The following is a 23,237-nucleotide window of genomic DNA, read 5'->3' on the forward strand; positions in this document are numbered from 1 at the left end:
CGAGATCGTGCCACTGCACTCCAGCCTGGGCTACAGAGCGAGACTCCATCTCAAAAAAAAAAAAAAAAATATATATATATATATATATATATATATATATATGTGTGTATATATATATGTATTTATATATATATGTGTATATATATATGTGTGTGTGTATATATATATATAATAAATAATAGTAGAGGGCCGGGCGTGGTAGCTCACAGCTGTAGTCCCAGCACTTTGGGAGGCCAAGGCAGGTCAAGAGTTCGAGACCAGCCTGACCAACATGGTGAAACCCGTCTCTACTAAAAATACAAAAAAAATTAGCCAGGCGTGGTGGCTCGTGCCTGTAATCCCAGCTACTCAGGAGGCCGAGGCATGAGAATCGCTTGAACCCGGGAGGCGGAGGTTGCGGTGAGCCGAGATCGCACCATTGCACTCCAGCCTGGGCAACAAGAGTGAAACTCCGTCTTAAATAAATAACTAAATAAATAATAGTAGAGACAGGGTCTCACTATGTTGCCCAGGCTGGTCATGAGTTACTGTACCTGAAGCCAGTCCTGAACATGGTAAAGCATGTCCAGCTTCCTCTTTTTTTATATATATAATTTTAAAAGAGATGGAGACTCGCCATGTTGCCCAGGCTAGTCTCATACTCCTGGACTCAAGCAGTCCTCCCGCCTCTGCCTCCCAAAGTGCTGCGATTATAGGCCCTAGCCACCATGCCCAGCCCCAGCTTCCTTTTTAATCAACACTGATTCCTTTCCTTGTCGTTCTTCCCGTTTCTCTTGGCCTAGTCTTTCACCTCCATTCCCTGCATGACTTACTGAAATGCCTATGACAGAATAGGAACCTTTCCTTTCCCCTATTCTCCTAAAGAACTAATTTTTTCTTTTCTTTTCTTTTTTTTTTTTTTTTTTAAGATGGAGTCTTGCTCTGTCACCCAGGCTAGAGTGCAGTGGCATGATCTCGGCTCACTGCAACCTTCGCCTCCCTGGTTCAAGCGATTTTCCTGCCTCAGCCTCCTGAGTAGCTGGGATTACAGGCAACCACTATCATGCCCGGCTAATTTTTGTATTTTCAGTAGAGACGGGGTTTCACCATGTTGGCCAGGCTGGTCTCGAACTCCTGACCTCAGGTGATCCACTCGCCTCGGCCTCCCAAAGTGCTGGGATTACAGGCGTGAGCCACCACACCCAGCCAATTTTTTGTATTTTAGTAGAGACGGGGTTTCACCGTGTTGCCCAGGCTGGTCTCAAACTCCTGAAGTCCGGCAATCCACCCGCCTTGGCCTCCCAAAGTGCTGGGATTACAGGCATGAACTACTGCACCTGGCCATAAAGGACTAATCTTTACATGTGCTCCAGTCAGCTAAAGATAAAGAGGAAGCCGAAATTCTCAGGAGAATTACTGTAAATTTCTTATACAATGAGAAACAGTGAACCAAGGCCTCTAGTTCATTAAATTGAGTTGGAAATTTCTTCTCCATTTTTTTATTTTGAGAGAGATAATATTAGTCTGAATTTTTAAAAATTATTTCTTGGCCGGGCAGGGTGGCTCACATCTGTAATCCCAGCACTTTGGGAGGCTGAGGTGGGTGGATCCCAAGGTCAGGAGATCGAGACCATCCTGGCTAACACGGTGAAACCCTGTCTCTACTAAAAATACAAAAAATTAGCCAGGCATGGTGGCAGGCGCCTGTAGTCCCAGCTACTCAGGAGACTGAGGCAGGAGAATTGCTTGAACCTGGGAGGTGGAGGTTACAGTGAGCCAAGATTGCACCACTGCACTCCAGCCTGGGTGACACAGCAAGACTCCATCTCAAAAAAAAAATAATTTCTTAATTATCTATATTAATGGAGAATATAATTCAGTAGGGCCTAGAGTAGAGTACAAGATTCTTTTTTTTTTGTCAGAGTCTCACTCTGTCACTCTGGCTGGAGTGCAGTGGTGTGATCTTGGCTCACTGCAACCTCCATCCTGGTCTAAGCCATGCCTCAGCCTCCCAAGTAGCCAGGATTACAGGTGTGCACCACCACGCCCAGCTGATTTTTATATTTTTAGTAGAGGTGGGATTTCACCATGTTGGCCAGGCTAGTCTTGAACTCATGGCCTCAAGTGACCACCTGCCTCGGCCTCCCAAAGTGTTGGGATTACAGGCGTGAACCACCATGCCCAGCATCTTTTTTTTGTTTGTTTTTGAGTCAGGTTCTTGCTCTGTTGCCCAGGCTGGAGTGCAATGGGACAGTCATGGCTCACTTGCAGCCTCAACCTTCTGGGCTCAAATGATCCTCCCACTAGAGCCTCCTAAGAAGCTGGAATGACAGGAATGCATCACCATGCCCAGCTAATTTTATTTATTTGTAGAAACAGATCTCACTATGTTGCCCAGACTGGTCTCTAACTCCTGGGCTCCAGTGATCCTCCCAACCTCGGCCTCCCAAAGTGCTGGGATTACAGGCATAAGCCACTGCGCCTGGCCTCACATGTAACTTTTTTATTTTTATTTTTTATTTTTTATTTTTTTGAGACAGGGTCTCGCTCTGTTGCCCAGGCTGGAGTGCAGTGGCGCAATCTCGGCTCACTGCAACCTCCACCTCCCAGGTTCAACCGATTCTCCTGCCTCAGCCTCCCGAGTAGCTGGAATTACAGGCATGTGCCACCATGCCCAGCTAATTTTTGTATTTTTAGTAGAGACGGGGTTTCACCATGTTGGCCAGGCTGGTCTTGAACTTCTGACCTCAGGTGATCCACCCGCCTTGGCCTCCCAAAGTGCTGGGATTACAGGCGTGAGCCACGGCGCCCGGCCCAACTTTTTTATTTTTTACTTTTTTAGAGACCGAGTGTTGCTCTGTCGCCCAGGCTAGAGTAGAGTGGTGCAATCTCAGCTCACTGCAACCTCCCCCTGCCAGGTTCAAGCAATTCTTCTATCTCAGCCTCCCAAGTAGCTGGGATTACAGGCGCCTGCCACCACACCTGGCTAATTTTTGTATTTTTAGTAGAGACGGGGTTTTGCCATGTTGGCCAGGCTGGTCTCGAACTCCTGACCTCAGGTGATCCACCTGCCTCGGCCTCCCAAAGTATTGGGATTACCAGAAGCCATCCTAATATTACCAGAAGCCATCCCAAAGTATTAGGATGACCAGAAGCCATCCTAATAACATAGAGTTGTTTTAACACACATTTTGTATGTTATATGTATTATCTACTGTATTCCTACAATAAAGGATGCTAGAGAAAAGAAAATATTAAGAAAATCATAAGGAAGAGACAATATATTTACTATTCATTAAAATAGAAGTGGAGTATCATAAAAGTCTTCATCCTCCTCATCATCTTCGCATTGAGGAGGAGGAGGAGGAGGAGGGCTTGGTCTTGCTGTCTCAGGGGTAGCAGAAGCAGAAGAGGTGGAGAAGTTGGAAAGGGGGCCGGAGAAGCAGGTACACTTGGTATAACTTTTTTTTTTTTTTTTTTTTTTGAGACCGAGTTTCACTCTTGTTATCCAGGCTGGAGTGCAGTGGCTCAATCTCGGCTCACTGCACCCTCTACCTCAGGTTCAAGCAATTCTCCTGCCTCAGCCTCCCAAGTAGCTGGGATTACAGGCATGCGCCACCACGCCTGGCTAATTTTATATTTTTAGTAGAGATGGGGTTTCTCCATGTTGGTCAGGCTGATCTCAAACTCCCGATCTCAAGTGATCCGCCTGCCTCGGCCTCCCAAAATGCTGGGATTACAGGCATGAGCCACCATGCCCAGCTGGTCGGTATAACTTATTTTTTTAAATCTGCATGTAAGTGGACCTTTGCAGCTCAAGCCTGTGTTCAAGGCTGAACTTTTTTCTACAGATGGTTGACCTTTCTACATTTTAGGAAATTTTTGGCTTCTATTATAAAATTGGCCTTTCTTCTCCAAGTGCATCCCAACTAACAGAAAGGGATGATCCAAAAATGCTTTAGTGACAAGGAACTTCAGCTTGAACTTTAAAAACAAGACAGTCCTATATCACCAATTTGTAAAGGGATTAAACATTTTTTGTTTATAAACAAAAGGGGGTTGTTCTTCAGGATGATTAATAACTGATTATAAATAAAAATAATATGCTTATCTATATCTCCCCATAATAACTCATATGTCACTGGTAGTGAAATGGATAAGAACATTTGTCTCCATTTCTGAAACCTGTAATAGTATGTAATTGTTTGTACATATCACTTGTCCAAATCAGTGATTCTCAAACTTTTTTATTTCACAGTCTCCCTAAAAGTTCCCCTAAAATCCTCCCCCAATTCTGATTTCCCTGCCTATAAGATTCCCTTTTTGTTTTGTTTTGTTTTGTGAGATGGAGTTTCGCTCTTGTTGCCCAGGCTGGAGTGCAATGGCATGATCTCAGCTCACTGCAACCTCCGCCTCCTGAACTCAAGCAATTCTCCTGCCTCAGCCTCCCAAGTAGCTGGGATTACAGGCATGTGCCACCATACCCGGCTAATTTTGTATTTTTAGTAGAGATGAGGTTTCACCATGTTAGCCAGGCTGGTCTTGAATTCCTGACCTCAGGTGATCTGCCCGCCTCGGCCTCCCAAAGTGCTGGGATTACAGGCATGAGCCACTATGCCGGTCAAGATTCCGTATTGTTAAGAAACAAAAAGTAACCGTGGTTTCATTTGTCTGTCTGTCTTATAAATAATCAGAGTTTCCAAATGAACTGTAGTTTGTCTAAGTATGAGACTGAGAAGACTGGAAGGAAATAGGAGGCAAAATTGAGGACTCCTACAAAAGGGAAGCTTGGGGACATAGTAATGAGACTTGCTGTGGTTACCAGAGGCTGGTATATCCTTTTACCAGATCTTACTACTCTACCTAACATCAGGTGTGATTTGGAAAGGATTAATGTTCCCATCAAGTAACCTCTCTTCCTTCCTGGGCACCAGGTCTCACCAGCTCAGCCCACCCCTAGTACTGGGGGGCGACGGCGGCGCACAGTAGATGAAGATCCAGATGAGCGACGGCAGCGCTTTCTGGAGCGCAACCGGGCTGCAGCCTCCCGCTGCCGCCAAAAGCGAAAGCTGTGGGTGTCCTCCCTAGAGAAGAAGGCCGAAGAACTCACTTCTCAGAACATTCAGCTGAGTGTGAGTGGGTCCTGGATGCTTATTGGAATTGTTGAAAATCCAGAAAGTGGGATGGAATCAGAAAAAAGTGGTACAATTTGATAGAAGATGGTAATTCTCTAATTAGGACAGATCTAGAAGTTGTCCCAGGAAGAATCTCTTAACGGTCAGAGTTGAAATCTCTTTCATAGGTATTGGTGAAGACACTCACCATCTACCCCCAAATCTCCTATTAGAGTCATCCTTAAACGCATTTGGATGAAGGAATTAGATTAAGCACCCCAGGGTGCTCTTTTAAATCATCTGTAGAATCTGACTGGGGTCATGAAAACCAAAAGGGAAATGTGTTTGCCCTAGATAATGCAGCTTAATAAAAGAGAGAAAGAAAAAAGTGCTACAAGCACAAATAGAATAATTATAATCTATAATCCATACCTTCTCTTGAATGTTTTCCTTCTGATTATTAAAATATTAAATTTAAAAAGCAATATATAAATACATTTCTATTATAAAATATACACACAAATGTACAGAATAGAAACAAAGTCCCTCTTTAATCTGCCTTTTCTAGTCCCGTTCTCTTTCCTGTAGATACATTCAGTATGTACCTTCCAGACAGATTCATATTCCTAAATATTTTTTATTTATAGTTTTTGTGTAGGGCTGGAGGGGTTGTGTGCTTGTTTTAACATAAACAGGTTAACAGTGTTTCCTGGAGATCTAGCCATGGATATGGGAGATCTACCTCATTCTTTTTAATAGCTGTATAGTAGTATATTCTGTAGTGTAGTGATGTTATAAGGTATGGATATTGATACTGCTCTAATTTTTTGCTAGAACAATGTTGCAATGAACATTGCATGCACCTGAGTAAACAGTTCTGTTATGTAGATTCCTAGAAGGAGGCTTTCTTAGTCAAAGAGCATGTGTATTACTAATTTCAGTAGAATCATATTTATCTTAAACAGGAGTAATGTTTCTATTATAAATCCTGACTTTTCACTGTAAGCAACTCCTGTCATTGAATTCATGACTATACTGGCCCTGGTCTCTGTGAAGCCTTGCTGGATCAGGAGTCTTGTCCCAATTCAGGGGAGAAAATCGAGGCAATATTCTGTCCTTCCTTTGGGAACAGCCACTGAGGGTGCAAGAGTAGAGGATGAATTTTCTTGATACTCTTTTCTTCCCTCCCTCCTCAGAATGAAGTCACATTACTACGCAATGAGGTGGCCCAGTTGAAACAGCTACTGTTAGCTCATAAAGACTGCCCAGTCACTGCACTACAGAAAAAGACTCAAGGCTATTTAGGTGAGTGGCACACAACCTAAGCTAAGTCAGTCAGTCAGTAAACTGCATGTACTGAGTGTCTCAACTGCTTATAATTTTATAACTCCATTCTGAATGTTCTGGGGACCCCACGCTGATGAGTGAGTGGCCCTTGTGGAGCAACCAGACCTAGAAAAAAAATGTTTTTGTAGACAATATAGAGCTAATTATCTGTTATAGTTGGGGGTTGAAGGGTAGCAATATTTACCGGGTGCATATTTTGTGTTAGGCATGCTACAGTCTTCCCAAGTCTCTCATGAAATGGATATTATCTACATTTATATGTGAGAAAACTGCACTCAGATTAGGTCATTTAGCCGAAGTTACCAAGCTGGGAAAGTGGTGAAGCCAAGATTTACATCTATGTTTTGTTTTGTTTTGTTTTGTTTTGTTTTGTTTTGTTTGAGACGGAGTCTTGCTCTGTCGCCCAGGCTGGAGTGCAGTGGCACGATCTTGGCCCACTTCAAGCTCTGCCTCCCAGGTTCACGCCATTCTCCTGCCTCAGCCTCCCGAGTAGCTGGTACTACAGGCGCCCACCACCATGCCCAGCTAATGTTTTGTGTTTTCAGTAAAGACGGGGTTTCACCAAGTTAGCCAGGATGGTCTCAATCTCCTGACCTCATGATCCACCCTCCTCAGCCTCCCAAAGTACTGGGATTACAGGTGTGAGCCACCGCGCCCGGCACATCTATGTTGTTTTTGTTTGTTTTTGAGACAGAGTCTTGCTGTGTCACCCAGACTGGAGTGCAATGGCACGATCTCGGCTCACTGCCACCTCTGCCTCCCAGGTTCAAACAATTCTCCTGTCTCAGCCTCCAGAGTAGCTGGGACTACAAGCACCAGCCACCATGCCTGGCTAATTTTTGTGTTTTTAGTGGAAACAGGGTTTCATCATATTGGTCAGGCTGGTCTCAAACTCTTGACCTCAGGTGATCCACCTGCCTCAGCCTCCCAAAGTGCTGGGATTACAGGCGTGAGCTACTGCGCCCAGCACATCTAGGTATTTCTTATTCCAAAGATACTGTCTTGGCCTAGAAAACACATAAACCACAGATGATACATTGGGATATAGGGTACATTTTATCTAATGAGAGGCTGACGTTGGTTTCAGTTTGTAATCTATGAGTGCACATAAAATACTGCTAGAAGGCAATGGCCACAGAGTTGTGCTCAGGACATGTGCAATTCTGAAGCTAAAATTACTGTGAATAATTTGCTTATGGTCAATAAAAGCTAATAAATGCTAGTTTTCTTTTTACAAATTAAATTCATAGAACTATTGCTCTCAAACTTTGATATATTGTATTATTTTTCCACTGTATTATTTCAGAGATGTGTTCCCATAGAAAAGGAGTAACTATATCACCAATTTTAAACATCTCTACTTAAATTTTAATTTTAATATGTACTTCAGGGTGCATTCATTCATTAAGCAGATATTGATGGAATGTCTATTCTGTGCCAGTCACTGTTTTTCATGCTGGGGATATAATAGGGAACCAAATAAATTAGATTAAATCCCTGCCCTTGAGGAGCTTATATTTTAGTGGGTGAGACAGACAATAAACAAGATAAATAGGTAAAATATATGACATGTTAGATAACAGTAAATGTTAGAAGAAAAATAAAACAGGGAAGGGTAATATGAAATGTTAGCAGCAGGATAGAAATTTTAGATTAGGTGGCTTTTGAATAAAGACCTGAAGGAAGTGAGGGAGCTATACGCATTTATATGGAAGAAAAGTACTATAGGGAGGAGGATCAGCAACTGCAAAGATGCAAAGTCGCAAGGTACCTGGTACATCTAGGAACATCAAGGAGGCTCAGCTGGAGTTGGGGGTGGAGAGTAGCTGGAGACAAGTAGGGGACGTAATAGCAGCATTTTATGTAGGGTCTCATCAGTCATGGTGAGGATCTCAGCTTTTACTCTACACTGGGGGCCATTAGAGGGTTTTCAGCAGAAAAGTGATATAATTGATCTGACTAGGCTGGGCGCATGCCTGTAATCCCAGCACTTTGGGAGGCCAAGGCAGGCGGATCACCTGAGGTCGAGAGTTCGAGACCAGCCTGGCTAACATGGTGAAACTGCTTCTACTAAAAATACAAAAAATTAGCTGGGCGTGGTGGCACGCACCTGTAATCCCAGCTACTTGGGAGCCTGAGGCAGGAGAATCACTTGAACCTGGGAAGCGGAGGTTGCAGTGAGCTGAGATGGCGCCATTGCACTCCAGCCTGGGCAACAAGAGGGAAATTCCGTCTCAAAAAAAAAAAAAAAAAATTGATCTGACTTACATTTGAACAGGATTCCTCTGTTAGGGACATCAGGGGTACAAGGGCAGAAGCAGGCAGTCCACTTAGGAGGCTATTACAGTAATACAAGCAAGGGATGATGGTAGTGAAAGTGATGAGAACAGGCTGAATCCAGGATATATTTTGAAGTTAAAGTGATGAGAGCAGATGGGATGGTATATATGAGAAAAAGAATAAAAAATTACACCAAAGTTTCTGGCTTAAGCAACCACAAGAATGAAGTTGTCATTAATTGAGATAGGGTAAAGTGTAGGGGAAATGGTTTGGGAGGTATATCAGGAACTCAGTTTTGGACAAACTGAGTTTAAGGAGCCTATTAGGCTTACAGGTGGAGATGTCAAGCAGTCAGTTGGTTATATGGATTTGTAATTCAGAGGAAAGGCTGAAGATAAAACTCTGGGAGTCGGCAGCATATAGCTAGTTTTGGTTTTGTTTGGTTTGGGATTTTTTTGGAGGCAGGGTCCACCTCTGTCTCCCAGGCTCTCAAGTGATCCTCCCCACTCAGCCTGAGTAACTGGGACCACAGGCGTGCACCACCATGCCCAGCTAATTTTTTTTTGTTATTTTAGAGATGAGGTTTTGCCATATTGGCCAGGCTGGTCTCAGACTCCAGGACTTAAGGGATCTGCCCGCCTTGGCCTCCCAAAGTGCTGGAATTACATGTGTGAGTCACCACACCTGGCCATAGTTAGTTTTTAAAGCATTGAAACCAGATGAAGTTCCCAAGGGAGACAGCAGTGCTAGAAAAAGAGAAGTCCCAGGAATGAACCATGGGGTACTCCAACATTTACAGTTCATAGAAATGAGAAAGAACCCACAAGAGACTGAGAAGAAACAACCAGGAAGTGAAGAGGAAAACCAGCCACAGAGCCAAATATGGTATTCTGTAAATCAAAATAAAAAAGTGTTTCAAGAAGTTCAGTGATTTTAAATCCTGTTGCAGTGGCTCACGCCTGTAATCCCAGCACTTTGGGAGGCTGAGGCGGGCGGATCACGAGGTCAGGAGATCGAGACCATCCTGGCTAACACGGTGAAACCCCGTCTCTACTAAAAATAAAAAAAATCAGCCAGGCGTGGTGGCGTGCATCTGTAGTCCCACCTAGTTGGGAAGCTGAGGCAGGAGAATCGCTTGAACCCAGGAGGCAGAGATTGCAGTGAGCCAAAATAGTGCCACTGCACTCCAGCCTGGGTGATAGAGCAAGACTCTGTCTAAAAAAAAACCAAAAAAACAAATCCTGTTGATGGGCTAAAGAGGATAAGGACTGTTTATCAGTATATAATCTATATACGGTCAGTTTTCCACTTAGTCCCTGCAAGAACTCTGATACGTAGTTAATCCATTAAACTACTTATTCTTTTTTTTTTTCTCCTGCCTCAGCCTCCCGAGTAGCTGGGACTACAGGCGGGCGCCACCACGCCCAGCTCATTTTTGTATTTTTAGTAGAGACGGGGTTTCACCATGTTCCCCAGGCTAGTCTCCAATTCTTGGCTTCATGTGATCTGCCCACCTCTGTCTCCCAAAGTGCTAGGATTACAGGTGTGAGCCACCGCACCCGGCCTTACATATTCATTATAGCAAAGATGTATTTAGTTCCTGCTGTGTGGTATAGATATTATGTAAGTACCTGACACATGATGAATAAGACATTGTCACTACCTCTGAGAGAATCATAGGGTCATATAAACCTGTGGATGAGGTAAGGATAGATATCCCACTTAAAAAGCCCCTAAACTGGGAGCTTCCTAAGGATAGGGTTCCCGTTTTCTTCTCTGTGTACCCATGCCTGGTACATGGATGATGCTCAGTAGATGTTTGATGAATATATGCTGTGAAAACACAAAGAATAAAACAGTTAATGTACTGAGGGTAACAAAGATGGCTTCACAGAGGAGGCAATATTTGAATCTTTTTTTTTTTTTTTTTGAGACGGAGTCTCGCTCTGTTGCCCAGGCTGGAGTGCAGTGGCACAATCTCGGCTCACTGCAAGCTCTGCCTCCCGGGTTCACACCATTCTCCTGCCTCAGTCTCCCAAGTAGCTGGGACTACAGGCGCCCGCCACCATGCCCAGCTAATTTTTTGGGTTTTTTTTTTTTTTGAGTAGAGACGGGGTTTCACCATGTTAGCCAGGGTAGTCTCGATCTCCTGACCTCCTGATCCACCCACCTTGGCCTCTGAAAGTGCTGGGATTACAGGCGTGAGCCACTGCGCCCGGCCATATTTGAATCTTAAAAGAAGACTCAGGCATTCATCAGGATGTCAGAAATACAACTGACTATGGAACGTTTGTCTTTTTTCCACATATTTCTGTTTAAGCAGCCATAGAGGCTATCCGATGTTTAATAAAACTCCTTGACTTGCTGAGTGTGATGACTCATACCTGTAATCCCGGCAATTTGGGAGTCTGAAGTAGGAGGATGGCTTGAGGCCAGCAGTTGAAGGCTGCTGTGAGCTGTGATTGTGCCATGGCACCTCCAGCCTGGGTGACAGAGTGAGACCCTCTAAAAAAATTTTAAAAACATTTGACTGATGAGCAACATGGTGTTACCGTTGTATGTAGCTCAGGTAGTTGTGTTTAGTAGTAAAATGTTAGTGTCACTTTAGGTGGAGTGGCATAGCTTATAATGTTTTATAATCATTAATGCCTAGCTAATTTTTAGTCAGGAGGGTCTTAAGATTTCTTTGTAGTTTTACATGTTAACTGAACCCGGGCCAGGGACTGGCCATTCATAATATCATTTAATTATAGCTTGATATTTATCAGACTTACCTGTGGTACAACTACATGGTAAAGGAACATTAAAAATAATGGAATAGGCCTGCCACAGTGGCTCACGCCTATAATCCCAGCACTTTGGGAGGCCAAGGCAGGCCAATCACTTGAGGTCAGGAGTTTGAGACCAGCCTAGCTAACGTGGCAAAACCCCATCTCCACTAAAAATTCAAAAATTAGCCAGGTGTGGCAGTGTGCACCTGTAGTCCCAGCTACTCGGAAGGCTGAGGCACGAGAATCACTTGAACCTGGATGGCAGAGGTTGCAATGAGCTGAGATTGCACCACTGCACTCCAGCCTGGGCAACAGAGCAAGACTCAGTCTTAGGAAAATAAATAAATAAATAAAATAATGGAATAATTCAGTTCCTGTGAGAATTAATCAAAGAGGATGGCTAAAAAGAGATCTATTTTAAATCATCTTTAAAGAAATGAAGGCCAGGCGCAGTGGCTCATGCCTATAATCCCAGCACTTTGAGAGGCCAAGGCAGGAGGATCACTTGAGACCCTATCTCTTAAAAACAAGAAAGAATAGAAGTAATGAATAATAATAAGAGGTGGTAATGAACTATGCGAAGACCTAGAAACCAGACAGTGTAATTAACATGTTGGAGATTCATTTTATTGGAATAGATAGGTTAATTTTGGCCTAGTTCTTCCCTTCTTACAACTTCCCATTTCCTAGCCCATTTATGACTTAGAAGCCAGGATTCTGGGAAGTTTTCCCCAAAAAAAAGATGGGTTTCATTTCCCTTTTGGGCTCCTTTAGAATTATGGTAAAAGGTAGTCCTGCCTCTTTCCCCATTCTGTTTTCTAACCAATTGCTCTCTGCTCTTTGCCCTCCTTCCTGGCAGAAAGCCCCAAGGAAAGCTCAGAGCCAACGGGTTCTCCAGCCCCTGTGATTCAGCACAGCTCAGCAACAGCCCCTAGCAATGGCCTCAGTGTTCGCTCTGCAGCTGAAGCTGTGGCCACCTCGGTCCTCACTCAGATGGCCAGCCAAAGGACAGAACTGAGCATGCCGATACAATCGCATGTAATCATGACCCCACAGTCCCAGTCTGCGGGCAGATGATGCCTCCTCTGGTGGAGAGGTCCTCAGCCAGAGCTCGCCCGCCCAAGAGCCAAGAGAGATGTCATCTTATCCCCATCCCATCTGCCTTGGACATGGCAATATGGGTGGGGGGGAATTGTGTGTTGTGAGTAATGGACAGATATGGGGCTTTTTAGCCATGTGGTCATGTACATTTGACACCTGTGCTGGGGGCCTCCCAGCCCCGGAGCCTCATAGATCATCCCCCAGGGTGGGGTTTCTGATGCATCCACAGCCAAAGGCCTTTCCAGATGGTCCGAACAATCACCCCTGCCCCATGCACGTGTATCTGTCTCTTTTAACACTAACCCTTGGCACTTCTAGGTTTGGGGTTTCTCAGTTCCCTCTCTTCCCACTAAGCCGTGGCTGTTACCTTTTTGTTCCTTACCAGCATGCCACTTCCTGCCAGATAGAGGGAGGCTAGATTTGATGACATATTACCCGCTGACCCAGCCCCAGCCACCCCGTGGACTCAGGACTCAGGTCTCCCATAGCTGCTTATTTACCCGTTTCCTTTTTCCTCTTCCTTAATTCTAGTTAAAACATTCACTTACGGAGAATGTAAGGTTACCTTTGATGTATGAAGTAGCAGTATTTTCCAGTTTTTCCATAAGCTTTATTCCTTCTCCCTACCTGCCACCAAAAAGAAAGAAACCCTCAAGAGTTCTGATTCTTTTTCATCTATTTGCAGAGCTATTTGGGTACCTCATTTTGTCCCTTGACTTTATCTAGTGTAGTGGTGGGGTCTTTCCCACCACCCCACTAAGCCTTGGCAACCTCATTTTGTGGCCTTATTATTAAAGATTGCTTGGTAGTGAAAAGGGAAGGGCCCAGAATCTGACTGGCTGATTCTGTCTCCTCCCCTCCCTCCTTCTTTAGTTTAATCATCAGGGCAGACAGGAACAAAGTATTTCAAAGCTTGTTCCATCAAGTTAGGGATTAATCAATTCCTTTATGTTCTATAAGAGTTTACCGGCCAAAGCATATTGTCATCTTTGGTCATTTTTCTGCTCCTGCTTCTCCCTCTTCATTCCCCTATCAACATTACCGCCCCTGTCTCTCTTCTGTAACTACTTCAGACTCAGCCCTCCTGGAGGCTGTCATGTAGGGGACTCTCGAGTTCCTTTGTTCTACCCCATCTCTCCCCCTCACACATCTGTCTGCTTTTCTGAGCTAGAGTCTTCTGTTCACAAGTGCCCATCACCGTCTGGACTATCTTCTTTCTCTTTCACCAGGTTCCTAGCTTAGCCACTAGGTCTTCCAGGTCCTCCAGAGTTTCTTCAACCCATTTCTTCTCTCTTCTCTTTACATGCAGTGCTCCAGGATCTTGAAGCGTCATAGCCAAGATCCTGAGTGGGTTTACTTGAGTATAAGATTGAAAGGAGGGAGGAAGAGGAGAGGGAAAGTGCAGAACTGGTCCCAGCAAAGGACCCCAGGTTCTGGCCTGGGAAATTGGTGACTATTGCTCTCAACCATTCTTACTTTGAAGAGTTGGGTTGCAGAGGGAGCAATTCATCTCTCTTGTCCCTCTTCCACGTTAAGGCTTCTCATCTCCCCTTGGCTCTGAACTATGCAGTTTCTACCAGGACCATAGGAAGCAATTCAGAGCCAGAGGCCTGTGGATAGATAGGTCAGCTTTAATTGCCTTTCCGTATGAAACCCTTCCAGTTGTCCCAGAGCCACTTTCTGCCATCTGTGCAAGCCAAGAATGTCCTTCTCTCCATCTTTCCTACCTCCATCTTAAACATACATACAAAATAACTGCCAGCTTCCTTTCTTATTTTGTCTCCAAAATTGACTGTCACAGGGGAATGAGAAAATGTTCTAAGCTACAAGATTCCCATTTCCTTAAAGTGATATCCTGTCCTAGTGAACCAGTCAGGTAACAGGTTCTGCTGCATTTGTTTTAAATTTCCCCTCCTGCTTTTCAGAGCTGGTGCTGAACAGGCCACACCCCTAAAGACAAAGGAGAGAAAACACGGTTTTCTCATCCTCTACCATCAGGTACCCAACAGGAATAGGCCCTGAAGTGATTCAGACTAGCAAATGTTATGGCAGATGGTCAGGACGCAGGTTACCACATCCAGGGACTTCACTTTTGCCTTTAAAAATTCACAGCCGTAACTTGTGCTCAGGACTTCCCCTTTAGCTGGCTGCTCCCTGGGATTTTCTCCCGCTTTAGAGTTTTGTTTCATTTTTTTATTGTCTTGATTTCCCAGTAGCAGCCTTGCCCTAAAGCTTGACTGAGTTTATGGCTCCTAAGGAGCTTTCCTAAGACTCTTGACTATTTTTCTTCCCCCTTCAGTCAAGTGTTTTTACAGTTAAGAATTAATTTGTAACTATATACATGCCCTGCCAGTCTGTCCCTGTGTTGGGTGGCTAATTTATGTAGCGGGTCTTTTTTATTTCTTAGCCCCCATGACTAATTATCTAGTCCTAACTTCATTTTTATCAGTGGGAATATGTGTACGGGACCTCAGTGAGGAGCACTGCCAGAACCACAGTAACAAAATGGCACTGAAATAAGGAAGCAGCAGGTCAGAACCCCCTAGATAGTTCTTGAGTTGGTTCTCAGTCTCACTAAGGAGGCAGAATAATTGCTGCCCTGAAACTTCTCTGATAGTCAAAGGTAACTTCACTTACCTTGTTATTGCTACCAGCCATGTGGTCACTCTCCCCCAATCTTTGTCTTCCAGATCCATCTGGACCAGAACCAAACATCATGGAAGGTGTCACTTGGCCCTTCCTAAAGTCATGGCCTTTCTAGAGGCCTAAGGGAGGACACTTTCAGAAAGGAGCTGAGTGTATGGTGGGTGTCCTGAATTCGTTCACGTGAATACAGGACTCAGGCTTCCCACCCCACTCCAATGTGAGTGCTCGATACACAAGCACTCTAGCTAGCTGCCACGTACCCAAGGCCACAGAGGGAGGGGACAGAACCAGGTCTTCTGGTCTGCTCACTTTCTGCCCCATTCCCCTAACAGAAAGTTTGCTTAGAGTTGAAAAGTCTAAGAAAGCCTCCCACAATACTAGAGAGGCCAACAAAAAAAAAGTCATGCCCCCTTTACTTACTCTTTTGCTGCTGGTTATGCATCTCAAATCTGACTTCCTTAGCCTTCACCTCCCTCCTTGGCCCTAAGCATTAGACCATGTACTTTAAGTAGTGGTTAAAGAGGGACTGAGCAAACTGAACCTCCTCTCGCTCACTTCTCTATCCCTGTTCTGTTGGTTTTGGCTCCTTTCTTGATTCACTGCCCTCTAGCACCACCCGTCCTGGTAGATGGAGTGCTTAACCCCAACCGTGCCCTATGTACAGCCTGAACCACCAAACAGACACCAAAAAAATTCTTCCTGTGGTTTCTGGGGCTCCCCTGCTCCACACTGAGAGGCTCCTTAAAGGTGCTAGCCCCTGATACAGCTATCCCCGCCAGTTTTCTCCTTTTTTCATAACTTCCTTCCCATCCCCAAATCATTAATTTTTCATTAATATTGTACATTATATACACAGGAAGGAAATACGTTATTTTTTTTTAATTTCATAACCAGCCTGTTTAGATTCCAGTCTTCCTAGCTATATCACATATGCCTTGTTGATATGCTCTTTCTGCTTTCTTTAGACTTAATGTTTGACGGGGGTGGGGGTGTCTGGAAGAACAGGAAAGGTGGGGATCCTAAGGCAGATTAAAGGACTCCCTCCACCCCACTACAGCCTCCCATAACTCTAGTCATCCCTCTCATAGTACAGGACTGATTTCTCTGTGTCTGTTTGTACACACAAATGTGCATACAGACATAAATTCCCCCACCCCATACCAAGGTGGTTACCTAGCAGGAATGAGCATAGGTGGCTGCTGGCCACCATTACCACCGTCTGCATCAGCTGTGTTGTCTCTCTTTGGGGTAAAGTCCTACCCCAGAATGAGAAAAGGCTGGGGAGAGTAGGGCAGGTTAAAGGAGCTTATGTCCTTTGTAGATGTAGGTTTGTATCATAGCTACTAGGGTTTATTTTTTTAATGGGGGGCTAATAGCACAGAGTTATCTCACCAGCAGTAGCTACTGGTGAGTGATGTTTTAGCTGTAAGAAGTGGCTATGAGCAATAGTTTCACTGACTTTACCTTAGGGCAGTGCCACAGTAATCTGGGAACTTGTTAGAAATACACATTCTCAGGCCCCATCCCAGACTTATTGAATCACAGACTCTGGGGGCAGGGTTTAAAAGCACTCCAGGTGATTCTAATGCACACTAAAGGTTGAGAACCATTTCTTAGGGATAAGCTGGGAAATTCTTACAGGTGTGGAGGATATTTCAAATACATCTTTTGCCTTTGCACTAACATTCTTCCATTTCTTTCAGTCTCTTCCTCCATTCCCTTTAAAGTCATCCCCATCATATCACTGATCTCAAAAGCTAGATTTGTCTTCTTTTTAGTCGTATCCCTAAAACCATGCATTGGTCTGGACAGGAGTTGTCCCATATTCCCTTGCAGACTGGTCACTCCATGTTCTCTGTTACAGTAAGGACCAGCCAAGCTTCAGCTGTCCCATTCCTCCCCCTACAACACACACACCTTTCAGGCAGGGAGGAGATGAGCTTCCAGCCCCAAGAGTGGAGGCTGCCACATCCTAACATAGTATCTATTGAAAAGGAAGCAGTGTGTATCTATGATTATATCTCTGTTCATCTATATATTTTTGACATGTAGCAACACCTCTCCATCTTATCAAGGAACTCAACTCGGTCTGGGTCTCCCCAGTGCCCAGTGGTGGCCTTTGACAGGTAGGAGGATGCAGTGCTGCAGGCTATTTTGTTTTTTGTTACAAAACTGTCTTTTCCCTTTTCCCCTCCACCTGATTCAGCATGATCCCTGTGAGCTGGTTCTCACAATCTCCTGGGACTGGGCTGAGGCAGGGGCTTCGCTCTATTCTCCCTAACCATACTGTCTTCCTTTCCCCCTTGCCACTTAGCAGTTATCCCCCCAGCTATGCCTTCTCCCTCCCTCCCTTGCCCTGGCATATATTGTGCCTTATTTATGCTGCAAATATAACATTAAACTATCAAGTGAACCACTGTTATGTCTGATGCTTCACTCCTCTATCCACAGCCCCCATTGTCCACTTTTCTGGGAGGTCACTGGCCTTTCATGTCTGTCATCTTCATCACTCCCCCATTTCTTAGGACAGAAGGAACAGGGATTTTTGTCTCTAGTTTTTATACATGGGAGATACAACCTAGAGAAAGTGGATGATTTCTATAAATTACAAAGTATGACAGAAGGCCCAGGGCAGAGCTCCTGTGGACTGCCTTGGAGACAAGGGCCCTTGGCATCCTGGCAGCAAGTACTCACAGGAAACTTAGTATGTGCTTTATGTGGATGGCGGGTGGGAGAGTTGCTGATGGCAAATGGCCTTTTACTTTTCAGTGTTTTGTTGCCAACCCCCACCCAACCATTAAAAAGTGGCCGTTGTGACCAGGGAGCACACACACAGACAAAGACGGAAAGTATAGCTTTCTATGGTAAGGAGGAGGCTGGTCTGGAAATGAGGGGTAGAGTTTACTTAGAAGCAGGTAAGAAAACCGGGCACGGTGGCTCATGCCTGTAATCCCAGCACTTTGGGAGGCTGAGGCGGGTTGATCACCTGAGGTCAGGAGTTTGAGACCAGCCTGGCCAACATGGAGAAACCCCGTCTCTACTAAAAATACAAAAATTAGCCAGGTGTTGGTGGCGGGCACCTGTAATCCCAGCTACTCAGGAGGCTGAGGCAGGAGAATCACTTGAACCTGGGAGGCAGAGGTTGCAGTAAGCTAAGATCGCGCCATTGCACTCCAGCCTGGGCAACAAGAGTGAAACTCCATCTCAAAAAAAACAAAAAAAGCAGGTAAGAGTTCACAAGAAAAACAGGTAATGCTCAGAGACTGTGGGAATCAGGAAGAGGTGTAGGGAAATCACAGATAATTTATTGCATCTGTATATTCCTTTATAAATAACATCACAAATGAGAACAATGAGCCAGGCTGAAGAATTTGACAAAAGAGATAGCAGGTGTCTCTGGAGTTTCCCAGTAGGAGAGAAATGATTTAAGAAGCTATCTGTGGCTGGTGTTTGGTAGACACTTGACACAAATAGCCTGTGCCTCCTGAGGAGAGCAGGAAAGGCAGTGGTGGTCTTCACTGTGTTGTGGCCAGGAGCACATGGGTGTCCAGAGAAGGGTAAGAAAGGAAATTGCTGAAAGCCAAATACCAAAGCCCAGATTATGAGGTTTTGGAGGTTCCCACCACTGAAGCTGCACTCTGAAAACTGGGCAGTTTACAAAATTAGAGGAATCAACCCATTCCAACTTCAAAGGAGACCAGTTACCTCCATCCTGGACACAGGAAGCCAGCTAAACCAGCCTCTTTCTGAATGCAGCTCAGCCCAGAGCCACTTGTAATTGATGTTTAGAGAAATACTAGAAGCAGCAGGATGGTAAACATGGAATGGCTGCCCTATGCTACGTGGAATGGTAGATTGCTTTACTGTTCACCTAGTGATAACAGGAATAGTCACTTCATTTTATTGATGATAAATTGAGGTTTAGCCAAGTCACACAGTGAAGTGCAAGAGCTAGGATTACAACTGAGTTCTGTCTGGCCCAGAACCAGCTCTGCAGTGTCCCATCCACCCTCACACCGCTGCTCCTCTGGACCTCTGTCACACAGGAGCAGACAAGGATCATTCTGGGATGCAGCAGCTACTGCCCACAGAAAAGCCATCTCCCCATGGCCTTGATACTCCCTTTTAAGAAGTGGTAAACTGGCCGGGTGCAATGGCTCATGCCTGTAATCCCAAAACTTTGGGAGTCCCAGGCGGGCGGATCACCTGAGGTCGGGAGTTCAAGACCAGCCTGACCAACATGGAGAAACCCCATCTCTACTAAAAATACAAAACTAGCCAGGCGCGGTGGTGCATGCCTGTAATCCCAGCTACTCGGGAGGTTGAGGCAGGAGCATCACTTGAACCTGGGAGGCAGATGTTGTGGTGAGCCGAGATCAAGCCATTGCACTCCAGCCTGGGCAACAAGAGCAAAACTCCGTCTCAAAAAAAAAAAAAAAGATAAAACTACAAGATACCATGATGATGAATGTCAGGTTTTGTGGTTGGGACCAACCATGAGACAAAGCTTACGAAAAGGTTTACCCTGGCTTAGTCCGCATTAACAGAAATATGGTATCTGGAGCATCCAGATCCAAACCTGCTCTAATCTACGTGTCTAAAGGATAAGTTGGTTCCTAGATGCCTTGCCTTAAAGAGTGGGGTGCTTCCCCTTGAGCAAAAAAGACTATGGAGTGGGCCAGGTGCGGTGGCTCACGCCTGTAATCCCAACACTTTGGGAGGCCAAGGTGGGTGGATTGCTTGAGGTCAGGAGTTCAAGACCAGCCTGGCCAACATGGTGAAACCCCATCTCTACTAAAAATACAAAAATTAGCCAGGCATAGTGGTGTGTGCCTGTAATCCCAGCTACTTGGGAGGCTGAGGCAGGAGAATCGCCTGAACCCGGGAGGCAGAGAGGTTGCAGTGAGCCGAGATCGCACCACTGCACTCCAGCCTGGGTGACAGAGCCAGACTCCATCGTAAAAAAAAAAAAAAAAAAAAAAAAAGCTGGAGTGTAAGAATGAACTCTCTCTTCAAAAATATGAAGAGCTTTTACACATGAAAGAGATGAGATGTTCTGTTGAGACTTAATGGAGCAAACTAAGACCCCGAGTAGAAGTCACAGGAAGCCCAAAGCCCCCTCGGCACAAGGATAAATATGTCCGAAGACTGTCTGAGGAGATGGTAAGTTCCCCGACTGGGGCACATGAGGCAATCACAGCTAACGTTTTGAGGATACCTGTTCTATGCCAGCTGTTTTATTGAATGGATTACAAAAAGTATGTTAAGTAATGCACACTCTAGGAAGGCGTTCCTTGTAAAATGGGCCCATGTTTCAGGTGAGGAAACTGAAGCTCAGAGCGGGAGACAGCTTGCTCAAGCAGAGGCCAAGGCCTTTACGTCATGGCTCTTCCTCAGCACAAGCTAGAGACCCACACTGGTGGGGATGCTCCAAAAGGGACTCGAGGATTAGAAGGAACCTGCACCATATGGCTTTGAAGGCCTCTCCCTGAGGATTAGTGATTCTGATTTTTCTTAAGACAGGATTCTAGGCTACTCTATGTGAGAGCCAGGGCCAGGCAGAGGCTGTGGTGACCAGAGTCGGGGGCAGAATGATAGTCCAGCCCCATAGTAGCCTGCTCCTGTCCTTCTGGGACTCCCTGGAGACTGGACCCTAGCACCTCCACTAAGCCTCACCCTCCTCACTTCCTCTGCAGAGGTCTATTCTAGGAAAAGGAAATGGCCGGAGCTGGCAATGAGGAGCTGTGACCACAGGGTGGCAGCAGTGCTTCAGCTGTGGAGAGTGACTATAGGAAGGGCGATGAGGCAGGTCGGAAGCAGTGCTCTCTAGTGAAGATGGGGGTCTGTCTGCAAAGATTGGAAGCCACTCTCATTCAGTGGGCTCCAAAATCCTGTAGCCTCCCTCTATATCTTAATAATTTTTTTTTTTTTTGAGACAGAGTTTCTCTTTTTGCCAAGGCTGGAGTGTAGTGGTGCCATCTCAGCTCACTGCAACCTCTGCCTCCCCGATTCAAGCGATTCTCCTGCCTCAGCCTCCTGAGTAGCTGGGATTACAGGTGCCTACCACCACGCCCAGCTAATTTTTGTATTTTTAGTAGACAGGGTTTCACCATGTTGGCCAGGCTGGTCTCGAACTCCTGCCCTCAGGTGATCCACCCGCCTTGGTCTCCCAAAGTGCTGGGGTTACAGGTGTGAGGCACTGCACCCGGCCAAAAAAAAAAAAAAGGTTTTTAATTAAAAAAAAAAAAGATACAGGCTGGGCATGGTGGTTGACGCCTGTAGTCCCAGCTACTTGGGAGGCTGAGGCAGGAGAATCACTTGAACCCAGGAGCCAGAGGTTGCAGTGAGCCGAGATCGCGCCACTGCACTCCAGCCTGGGCAAAAAGAGCGAAACTCCATCTCAAAAAGAAAAAAAAAAAAAGTTAAATTCTCTCCATCATCATGAAGTTGAATATATTTTTTCTATCCACAGGCAAATCTGAGTAGCCTCCAAGAGGCACACAAGCAGAGGATGGGCTGTGTTGCCCTGACTGCCAGCCCCAGGCACGGAGGACCAGGCCTGGTCATCCTCACAGACTCTGACCCTGGCTCTTCCCACTCCTCTTCCACTCCAGGACATCCTACTTAACCCCTCCTGACATGAGTTTCTTGTGCTTTAGTCTACAGGTTAGGAAAGAGGGGAAGTGATAAACAAGCTCTCCAACCTGTTGAGGGATTAGGGGTTCGTCTAAGGCTCCCCAGGGCCTGGCTCTGACAAAGCGTCTGCAACTAATGATGCTTCTTGAGCTCTGGAGACAGGATTTATGCATCTAATAAAGTCTGTAACTCCAGGCTTAGGGGCCGGGGGCAGGAGGCTGAGAGCATGAAGTCCTGGGGGCGCCATGGGAGGAGATCCCAGGCGGCTCCTAATGAGCCCTGCATTTCCATTTGCCTGCTCTAGATTCCCCTAAGGCTACTGTGAGGCTGGGGGTGGGGGAACAGCAGGTATAAGAGGTTGGGGTGGCTGTAGGAGGGTAGGTGGCAGCATGGATTCTAGGCAGGCTGCTGCACTGCTGGTGCTGCTGCTAATAGACGGGGGCTGTGCTGAAGGGCCAGGAGGCCAGCAGGAAGACCAGCTCTCCGCGGTGAGTGTGTGTCCCATCCCCGTATCACCATTGCCTCTACTTCGGTTGAGACTTGTGCTCTAGGTTCTGATACTTTCTCTGGCTGCCAAGGTTGTCATTAGGTCCTCACATCTGAGGAAATGGTTCCGCAGCCTCCTACCACTTGCCCCTGGAAGCCAGTCCCTTCCCCTTGTGACTTACGTGTCCAGGGTATTTGCCCATCTTCCTTCCCTGATACCCCCTTGGCACAGGAGGAAGACAGCGAACCCCTCCCACCACAGGATGCCCAGACCTCTGGGTCACTGTTGCACTACCTGCTCCAGGCAATGGAGAGACCTGGCCGGAGCCAAGGCTTCCTGTTTCAGCCCCAGAGGTGAGTCTGAAAGGGACACAAGCATGGCAGGGACTGGGGGTGGAAAGGGCAGGAGGCAGAGGAAGAGGAGAAGGAAGGGGGCTAGAGAAAGGAGACTGCGGGGACCTGAGGACAAATCTTTCCTAAGGTTTGGCAGAAATACCCAGGGATCCTGGAGGAATGAACGGCTGAGTCCCCGGGCTGGAGAGGGGCTGAATTCCCAGTTCTGGAGCCTGGCTGCCCCTCAACGCTTTGGGAAGAAGTGACATGTCATCCCTTGATATGTCTGCATGCAAGGTCCACACCCAAAAGTGTCAATGTTTGCCCCCCAAATAAAATTGTCTGGCTTCTGAATCCATGTGTGTCTGTGTGAGACTTTACCACCGCCCTTCCCCTCCACCAAACCCAGCCCTCCAGCAAGGCAGCCGACAACATTCCACGAGGCCACTGTGCCCAGCCTCCTCCCACCAGAAAGGAAAACAGGAGAATGGCTGGAACAGAAGCTCAGGGAAGGCACACAAAAGTAATGTGGTGACCTCCTCTG

General features: G+C 46.0%; 2 protein-coding genes across 14 annotated transcripts in view; both read left to right on the top strand.

Annotated features, from left to right (window-relative positions):
• The window catches only part of ATF7 (activating transcription factor 7), a 117,982-nt gene extending 95,806 nt beyond the window's left edge, over positions 1 to 22,176 (top strand). For 8 of the 12 annotated variants that reach the window (XM_009425266.4, NM_001419937.1, XM_063784854.1 and 5 more), the window contains 3 exon segments: positions 4,914 to 5,111; positions 6,290 to 6,398; positions 12,351 to 17,655. In XM_009425266.4, coding sequence (XP_009423541.1) covers positions 4,914 to 5,111; positions 6,290 to 6,398; positions 12,351 to 12,568 — 525 coding nt within the window. In that variant the 3' untranslated portion in view covers positions 12,569 to 17,655. 12 annotated transcript variants of the gene reach the window in all.
• Positions 22,177 to 22,263: 87 nt separating this feature from the next.
• NPFF (neuropeptide FF-amide peptide precursor) lies at positions 22,264 to 23,047 on the top strand. Of its 2 annotated transcripts, XM_001138078.4 has the most exons (3): positions 22,264 to 22,362; positions 22,593 to 22,714; positions 22,842 to 23,047. In XM_001138078.4, the coding sequence occupies exons 1-3, from the start codon at positions 22,264 to 22,266 to the stop codon at positions 22,957 to 22,959; spliced, it is 339 nt and encodes a 112-aa protein (XP_001138078.2). In that variant the 3' UTR covers positions 22,960 to 23,047. The 2 variants fall into 2 exon arrangements, with proteins under 2 accessions (XP_001138078.2, XP_009423540.1); XM_009425265.3 differs by having other exon boundaries at positions 22,325 to 22,714.
• The last annotated feature ends 190 nt before the right edge of the window (positions 23,048 to 23,237 follow it).

Source organism: Pan troglodytes, chromosome 10 (genome assembly GCF_028858775.2).
Source record: "Pan troglodytes isolate AG18354 chromosome 10, NHGRI_mPanTro3-v2.0_pri, whole genome shotgun sequence".
Classification (NCBI taxonomy): Eukaryota; Metazoa; Chordata; class Mammalia; order Primates; family Hominidae; genus Pan; species Pan troglodytes.

Bases quoted from the DNA above. Each gene is read 5' to 3' on its own strand.
- NPFF (XM_009425265.3), top strand. From the start codon at position 22,482: ATGGTTCCGCAGCCTCCTACCACTTGCCCCTGGAAGCCAGTCCCTTCC. The intron at 22,715-22,841 runs GTGAGTCTGAAA...ATCTTTCCTAAG, and splicing joins TTCCTGTTTCAGCCCCAGAG to GTTTGGCAGAAATACCCAGG.